General features: G+C 51.6%; 1 protein-coding gene across 2 annotated transcripts in view; it reads left to right on the top strand.

Moving 5' to 3' along the window:
- The window catches only part of RGS3 (regulator of G protein signaling 3), a 65851-nt gene that overhangs the window by 12830 nt on the left and 43972 nt on the right, over nucleotides 1-9049 (top strand). Inside the window, exon 8 of one of the 2 annotated variants that reach the window (XM_009636332.2) lies at nucleotides 7060-7171. In XM_009636332.2, coding sequence (XP_009634627.1) covers nucleotides 7060-7171 — 112 coding nt within the window. Of the gene's footprint in view, nucleotides 1-7059; nucleotides 7178-9049 lie in introns of both variants that reach the window. The other variant, XM_009636333.2, reaches the window with a different exon arrangement.

Below are 9049 nucleotides of genomic sequence, written 5' to 3'. Positions count from 1 at the left end.
TGCTGCTCAGGGTCTTCTGGGCACCTGGGTGAATGAAAACCAGGTAAAGGGATGGCTGTGTAGCACAGCTGTGCTGTGATGGCTTGGGAGTACGGTAGCCAGCACGAAGTCAGGATGCTTCTTCTGGGTGGTTTGGAGTTGCTTGCTTTCAGGTCAGACTCAGAGGTCTGTAGTTGCAGCCAAATGTGGAATATTTATGAATAACTAATGCCGTTTGCAGCCTGGGTGAAGCATGTGTGTATGGGGGTGTTCATATTTAGATGATGGAGAGCCTCAGGACAAACATGTTTGGAGGGGGTGTGCTGCTCTGTCTCCAAACGGCCACGTTACCCATTTCAGAGACCCAGCTGGGGCAGGATCAGGAGGAGGAGGTCTCAGGAAAAGGACTCTCTTTGCTTACAGAATCACAGAATCCCAGAACAGCAGGGGTTGGAAGGGCCCTCAGGAGATCACCCAGTCCCACCCCCCTGCTCAAGCAGGGTCTCACAGAGCAGGGTGCACAGGACATCGTCCAGGCGGATTTGAATATCTCCAAAGAAGGAGACTCCACAGCCCCCCTGGGCAGCCTGTTCCAGGGCTCCCTCAAAGTAAAGAAGTTCTTCCTCATGTTCAACTGGAATCTCTTATGCTTCAGGTTGTGCCCATTGCCCCTTGTCCTGGTGCTGGGCACCACTGAGAAGAGTCTGGCTCCGTCCTCATGACACCCACCCTTAAGATATTTGTACATATTGATGAGATCCCCTCTCAGCCTTCTCTTCTCCAGGCTGAACAAGCCCAGCTCCCTCAGCCTTTCCTCGTAGGAGAGATGCTCCAGTCCCCTCATCATCTCTGTAGCCTCCTCTGGACTCTCTCCAATAGCTCCTCATCCTTACGATGCCCTAAGGATGAGCGTGAGGCTAGAAGAAGATTTCCCAGTCAGAGCTGCTGCCAGGGAAGGGCAGGATGCTGTACACTGGCCAGGAATGTGAGACAGCGTTTGAGAATGATGGTGCCTTGAGGCCGTGGTGTCTGTGTAAGCCTGGCAGAGGGGCAAGGCAAGAGGCTGTGAGTAAGCATAGTGAAAAAATAGAAGCAGGGAATGGGAATAAGCACGTGGGCAGTGTCTGCTTCGGGAGGCAGGAATCTTTCCCTTGGTGTGAACCCAGGTGTGGTGCTGAGCCCCATATTGCTGGGACTTGACAGTCATAGGTAGCAACACTGGGACATCAGCCTTGTCCCTGGGGAAGGGCTTCTTCATGTCTGCAGTGTCTCACAGGGTCACGGCAGGCTTTGCAGAGCTTCAAGGAATTGGTGCAGGTGTTTCTGGAAAGCCAGAGACTCCCCTTCCCCAGGGGAGTGAGGGTGTCTGCTTTGGTGCCGATGGGCTGTGCCATTGGGATGTGCGATGGGTGGGCCCATCGGGACCAAAGCAGTCACCCTTGCTCCCCTGTGAGATAGGGGAACCTAAACTTCTAAGCCAGGAAGACATAAAATGACCTGGACACAATGGAGTTTCCCCTGGTATGGAAGGGGTCTGACTTCTCTTTTTGCTGGACTTGAGCTCCCTCTCTCCCCAGCCTTCTCTGCTGCCCGAACAGAGGCTGACTTGTTTCCAACTGGTCCTTTCTTCCTTGCTCCCTGTTTTTTTTTGGACCAGTGCTCATGTGGTTTGCAGGATGGTTTTCTGCATGTTACTCCATCTCGAGAGAGAAGAGCTCAGGTGCGAGGGCTGGAGATGGAAGTCCCATTTAATTTAAAAAAAAAACCCAGAATCTTTTCCCCTTGGCAGGCACTGCATCCTCATCACTAAGCAAACTCTCTCCCATCTCCTGAAAGAGCCAACCTATCTCTCTGGAGGCTTGCCAGGTTCTGTTCTTTCCCTGACCTTACCTCTGGGGCAATCCTTATTCAGGCCTTAATCACATCCTGTCTAGACTTTATTGCAATTCCCGCTTTTATGGTCTTCTGAAATCCCTCCAGCCTGTGGAGTGCCAGAGGGACCAGCGTGATGCAGGCGATCACGCGCAAGGTGTCAATCATGGGCTTTGTCCTTTTTGGTCCATCTCTAATGTATCTGGAGGCAACTTCCTGAAGCCCTGAGGTACCTGCACAGCGTGGGCTATGCTCACCCCCTTCTCAGCTCTCTCTTCTGCCATCCCAGCAGGGTCTGGAGATCAGGGTGGTCCTGCCTTCAACTCTGAAAGCACCCAGCTCTGCCAGGAGTCTGGAGGACGTGGGCCGGCATAGCCAGGTTTTGTGCTCTTCTCTGCAGTGCGAAGGGCTTTTCTCTCTCATCCCAAGTGTTGTGCTGCAAGTTCCCGGCACTCCTGGCCTGGGACAGAGTTGGCAGATCCTTGTTTCAGGGGGTGGCTGAGTTTGGCCAACACAGTGGCTTGACCAAAACCCTACTCCCCAGTGCAGATGTTTCACTTGTTTTCAGCCTTCTTTAGATACTTTAATTTGGGTGAGAATACCAGGAACTTGCGCTTACCTCCTCCCTTCCCCACACCAGTTGCACTTACTCTGTCCCATCTTCTTCACTGCCTCTTAATATCCTTCTCTTCCTGATTTTTTTACACCATTTCCCCATCTGCACAGCCACTGCTTATGCTAGTGTTCAAGGGTAGGTCTGTGACCCCTTGAGGTCTTTGGTGCCCGCTCTCCCCTAATGTTCATGGCAGAAGAATATTTGATTCAGGTAAGCCAAGTTCAAGGTTGACAACATGGATTTCCTTTTGGCAAGTGTGGTGATGTATTTTCATCGAAATCTAGCTGAGCGTATAAACTCCTAAGTGTATAAATTCCTTGCCAGTAATCTTGGCAGAAAAAACTATGTGAGGCGGTCAAAGAGGGTAAATGCGCTGTGGGCTAAAAGGCTGCTGAGAAGTCTCGGAGAACATGCATTTAGTACGGATACATGCGGAAGTGAAAATCCAGGAGCAAAGGAGCAGGTCCTGCTTAGAGAGTTAGGGCTGTAGCATGGAAAGCAATGACTCAGAGGCTTTGGTGTATCACTGATGGGTGGTAAAGTTTCCCTGACCTGGGAAGTTCATGCTCATCTCCAAAGTGCCATGCCTGTGTACGTGCACCTACCCCACCTGCAAAGCCTGGACTGCTTCTCTTTTTAGAGTGGGGCTTGGCTGACTGAGATGCTAACATACGAAGCTACAGGGACTGGATTACTTTTAATCGTGTTCTTCTGTTGCTCTGGTCTGTGTGAAAGCGAAGTGAGTAACTGCCAGTGCAAAGCTGTAGCCAAGGAAGCTACGACTTCAAAGCGTGTGATCAGGAGAGCACTGAATAGAAGTGACTGGGTGACATCAGCCTGTACGTGGGAAGCTGCGTCATTCTTGGTCTGATGAATCCAACAGTGATGTCTGCTTCGTAGAGGATACTGAGAATTTGGATGGTCTCACAAGAGGGCTGCAAGGATAACTCAAGATCTGAAAAAAATGGAGGAAGATTAAGAAAGCTTCATCCATGTAGCTCAACTGAATAAATGGGGACGCTTGAACTTTGCAGGTACAACCCTCATACTGGTATCACTGGGCTTTCTCTTTGGGGTTGCACCCAGTTCTTCTGGAGAAGAATCCAGTACTGGTAAATGGAAAATGTGTGTGGATCATTCCTAGGGGTGGATACCTGTCCTCCCCAAGATTATAGGATTTCTCTAGCCAGCTGCGGGCAGCATTCACTGGCCAGTGATGCAGGGGATCATCACTACATTCTCCTTTGGCATCTGAAAGCTCTATCATAAAAGATCTGCCTCTGCTTCACTCTGCTTCTCCAGCTCCCTTTTGCTGGGCACGGCCATGAGAGTATTGCTAGAGGGGGAGAGGGCCATGTCTGGGAAAGCATCCCCTGGCCCCGGCTTTTTCTGCCGAGCACGGGGACAAGTGGGCAGGGTTTGCACTGATCCATCACGCTGGTGTCTCTGCTGGTGCGCTACTGCAGTTGCAATGTGCAGACTCCTCCCTGGTGGCGAACCCTCCACTCCAACCTGGGTGGCGGTGGCTCTGCGCGTAAGTGGGCAGGAGAGGACAGGGTTGGGAGGAAAGTCAACTTATTCTTAAGCTTGAATGTGAAGGTACTTCGGCTGCAAGGTTTAATTTCTGGGCACATTTTCATAATGTTTTTATTACCATATTTTGCTTTACAAGGCGTGGTTATGGCTTCCTCCTTCCTGCGGTGGGGCTCTGCAGCAGTCCTGGTGTGGATCTCCTGGTCTCATCGGGGGGAAGCACACTAACCCACTGCTTTCTACCGTCCCTCCTGGCTTTCATTTGCTCTTCTTTTCTTTTAGGAAGCGCTTTAAATGTGTCCCTTCCTTCTGTAACAGTGCTTTGCCAGTTGTGGTCTGCTGTTTGCCATGGTGCAGAGCACACCCAGATGAACAGCGTCTGCCTCGATGAACACCTTTTTTCCCCTGTAAAATTATTCACAGCCCCCAAAAACGTCTGCGTGACAACTGCCGCATGGCCTTGACCACTCTAGCAATAACACAGGTGTGCCCAGCTCTGTCTTCAGCAGGGTCCTTTCATCATGCCAGTTGTTTTATTTCTGATTTTGGGGTAGGAAATTAGTTCTGGGAAAAACACAAAGACGCTCTGACTCTCCACGGAGCAACTCTGGTGTGTTTTGCCTGGATGAGCTCAGGCGTTGGGTTTCTTTTTCTGTTTGCTCTTTTGCTTTTATGAGCTCTGCGATTTTTCATGGTAGATACCTGATCTGTTTGCAAAGGGCTGTTAGAGACAAGTCACAGCTTGTCAGCGGTGTGATGGCAACCCGAGGCAGAACTCCAGAGCACGCACTCCAGCCCTCCCCTCTTTTGCCTGCTGACTGCTGCCTTGGGGTCATCCGTGATTTGAGTTTCCCATGCTCAACTCTGCAGGTGGGGTAAGTGCTCTGTGGGGCAGAGCTGGTTCCGCTCCCACCTCTGCGAGCAGGGTCCACTGCAGCCCTGGGCCTTGGGGCGCCAGGGTGCTCTTGGCAGGCTCCAGCTGTGTGGGTGGAAGGGACACCCTCCTTCTCTTCCCCCAGCAGCTCAGAGGAGCAAAGCGGGCTCTGTAAACCGTTTTATGTGGAGCTGCTCTAGAATCAAGTGTCTTCCTGGAAGCAGCATCCAACAGAGATGCTCTCACGTAACCCACACTGGCTGTGTCTTTGTCTTCTCTACATCCTGAATCCAGTCAGTCCCCTATTCCCATAACAGCACAACATTACCTGTAAATACTTTTTGTGTATTTCTGTTTCCATGATTCCCTATTTAAATCTTTTCTTCTTTCTACCCTTTAAACTTCCATGTGTCTTCATTTTCTTCCCTCCATTTCCAGCATGGCCGCTTGGTGGTCATACTTTTATCCCCTTCGCTTTGCTGAGCTGCTATTCTCAAAATCCCTGAACATCTCTTCTTTGAGGCTGAGGGACCTGGGATGGCACCAGGCATGGCCCAGAAAAGTTCCCTTTTGGAACAAGATAGGCACGGGAGAAAGTTTATAATGCAGTTTATACCTCGTTATTCCTTGTGTTAATAATGTCAAGAGGGTGAATGTGGGCACTAGGCCAACAGCGTGTTGAGAGCAGAAGGGATTTTCCAAATAACACAGAGGTAAACAGACACTCCCTGGTTTCGTTGTCAATTAAAGCTACACCGGTAGCTTTGTGCTCATTAAGAATCCCACAGAAATGAATTTGCACAGCAAGGAGAAATCTTGTGGCAAGGGCTGGGGTTTGGTTTCAAAGCCAGATTGCTGCTGCCCTGATGTAAGACTCACCATGGGATGAGCTGTTACCCAGCTTCTGCTCCTCCTGACGTGTGCCCGTCAGCCGCTGGGCATGGAGACAAACGGTACCGGCAGCACATCCCCGTGAACAGTGACTCAGTCCCCGTCCTGAGCAAAGTCACCTTTCAAAGGGTGACTTGGTGGTGGCAGTGGTGCCAGCTCCCAGTAAGCCGCTGGGATGCTGGCTTGTTTTCTGCTTTTGTGAAAGGGTTGCTAAAAGGCCACAAAACTTTCATTGCTCTTGCTTGGTGTTGCAAAGCAGCTTTGCCTTTGCTGTGGGAGGTTTTTGGGAGCATCCCAAGGAACGGTTGAAAACAGCCACATGCTTGCTTGCTGCGTCCTGTGCCTAGAGCGGCGTGTGGCTTGGCAGCATGCAGAAGGTCCGGCATCCAGAGTGCCCACTGGCTTGCTGCAGCCGCTTCCTGACATCTTCTGAGTTCTGCTGTGTGCCTGTGACTTCTGACAGGCACAAACTTTGGCTACTGGCTTAGTGATTGCACCAAGCTACTCATCTCCCAGTGGGCTTCTGGATCTCCATTACAGTGGAGAAGCTCAACCTTCTGATTTTAAAGATCATGCTAATCTGTACGGGTTGAACTGGGGACCTCAGGCAAGAGCCAGAAGCAGAACATCTACCTTTTGAGTTGTGAGCACTTAACCACTGCTCTGGGATAGTTCCCAGATTCTGGGACCTTTGAGTCGCTGCTCAAGCACAGAGCTGGGCAGACACTGGGTTCAGTGTTTGCTTTACACCCGTCAGCGTGGTTTAAAGGTGTCAAGTTTGGTCCTTGCGACTGCTTTCATGGGTTCTGATGTTGTAAAAACCAAACTGTTGTTTTCTCAAAGGGAGCAAAATGGGGCGTGCAAAACCTGAGAACAGCGAGAAGCTCCTTCACGAGCGCGTTCAGGGAGATCGCTTTGCTTTTGGATTGCAACTTCTCCAGTGTGCTGGGATTAGTTGGCAACTTATTCCCTCCTCCTGCACCTCTGATTTATAACTTATGTAAATGGGAAGTGACACGAGAGGGTGTGTTTGCCTGGCGTTAAACTGTCGGGCAGGTTTATCCCTCTTGTCACAGGACTCCACAATTCTCGGTAGGCGGCTGCCACGTGGGGGGAACCTTGTCCAAAGCTTGCTGGGAGCGCCCCAAGGGGTGCAGCAGCAACCAGCCCTGTAGGGAAGGGGTGCCTGGGATGCCTGTCATGGCCAGTGCGTCCCCCCAGGGTAGAGGATCTTTCCAGGACATCATCTCAGTGCTGAGAAGTGAATTCTTCTTTGCTGCTCTTGTGCTTCCAGGTGACCCTCTTTGTCTACTCCGACCTGCTGCTCTTCACCAAGGAGGATGAGCCTGGGCGCTGCAACGTGCTGAGGAACCCTCTCTACCTGCAGAGCGTCAAGCTGCAGGAGGGTGAGTGTCTGCAGCAGCAGTTGGAGACAGTTGGGGCATTTTGGGGGCCACTAGCTATAAAGGATTTTGTCCAGCAGTAAGATAGCACCCCACTGTCCCATTGCTTCCAGTATATAACAGTACCATCCAACTGGTGCTGCCAGGTCATCCTTCCTTGGGGTGCAGGGCCAGCATCACCTTTCCCATCCCTGCATTAACCCAGTCCCCAGGAGCTCCCTCTCCTTGGACACCTCAGGGGCATGCAAGTAGCACCACTTTCCAGGACTTTTTGGGGGTGTCTCTCAGGGATTTTTGGCTGGCATTCCCCAGGGTCTTGCTGTGCTGGGCCGTTCCCCTTGCTGGCGTTACGCTGCCCGCAGCGGGGGCTTACCAAGGCTGAGAAAGGGAAGTGAAGTCTTGAGGTTTCCCCCATGGTGTCTCGAGAGAGTTCAGAGGTTGTCTCCAAGGGAGTCTGGCCAAGCCCTACTGACCTTGGCTTTGCTACTTCTGCCTTCAGCCACCCGCGGTTTTCCCCTGCGCTAGCATCCCTCCCCCATGCATGCCCTGTCAGTGAGGACCAAGCAAACCTTGGCTGCGGTGGGAGGCTGTGGACCATGCCCTTACCCTCTTCACCTTGGCTGGGCTTCCACATGCAACTGAGGGCTCAGGGGGGGGCAGGGGGTGACTTGAAATCAGTCATTCCAAGCTGAAATGCTGAGGCCATACAAAAGATGGCCTTTAGCTACTCAAGGTCAAAAGAGGAACGAATTGCTCTACCACATCCTATTTGCTATGGTGGAGCCAATTCTTGGCCCTGGGCCCAGTCCCACTTTGTTCCTTCTCTGGTGCAGTCACTTTTTGGGTATGGGCTTGTTTTATGTACGGTCACGCGACTGTGTCAGTGTGGGGCTGCTGCCCTGGCTCTACCTCAAGCCCAGGCAGTGGGTTTTGCTGCACGGGAAATCATGGTTACATATAAGGAAAAGCTTTTCTATGGTGAGGTTGGCCAAATATTATGTTGCCCAGAGAGGTTGTGGGATCTTCATCCCTGGAGGTGTTCAGGACTCAACTGGGCATAGCCCTGAGCGCCCTGGTCTGGATGCTTTGGGCAGGGGCTTGGACCAGAGACCACCAGAGGGGCCCCTTCCAACCTGAATTACTCTATAACCGTATGAGCTGATGTCTTTATGCCGTCCTGTGGCCCTGACCAAAAGGGATTAATCCAGATCTGGGCTGCATCTCCAAAGGGATCATTTTCTGGATGAGTTTTGCCATGTCCCATGCCTTTCCCCAGCTGAGCTTTTAGCTCTGTGGATGAGCTGCATCTCTCCACGTGCCCCATGTCATTGTAAGCCTCAGCGCTGGGGATCTGCCAATGCTGTGCCGGACACCACAGGCTGCCTCTCCGTTGTTGTTTTCCATTTCCAACAATGTTTCTGCTCCCAGATTAATTCGCTGACCTATTTGGTGGGGACAGAAACACAGCAAGGGAGACGGGGAGCCACAGCGCAAGCCATTTAGAAAAGCCACTGCAGCTTCGCTGGGGTTTGTTGAGTTTGTTCTCAGCCCTGCTTATTTCTAAGAAACGGACAAAAGAAATTGTTCCACGTTGAAGTGCTTGTTGGTCGGCGTCTGCTCCTGGAGCACGCACACGTGCCGCCCCTGACTGCTCTCAAAGGCTGTTGAATAACCCTGCTCTTGCTCGCCTCCTCGAAGAAATCAGCTTTCCTGGTGCTGGTGCCGGCTCTGTGCACAAAGCTCTGTCTGCAGCTCGGCACAGGAATGTGCCTCCTAACCTCAGGCAGAGCAGTTGGATTTCATGAGCAGTTTTCTGCCACTTATTTCCTTGTTGCCATAATAACTTGGCTGGGTCACATCTGGAATAGTTTAACAAGCCTC

This window comes from Egretta garzetta, unplaced genomic scaffold (genome assembly GCF_000687185.1).
Source record: "Egretta garzetta isolate BGI_Z169 unplaced genomic scaffold, ASM68718v1 scaffold143, whole genome shotgun sequence".
NCBI classification, from domain to species: Eukaryota; Metazoa; Chordata; class Aves; order Pelecaniformes; family Ardeidae; genus Egretta; species Egretta garzetta.
Note: the sequence above shows the minus strand (reverse complement) of the source record. Positions and strands in the feature narration are given on the sequence as shown.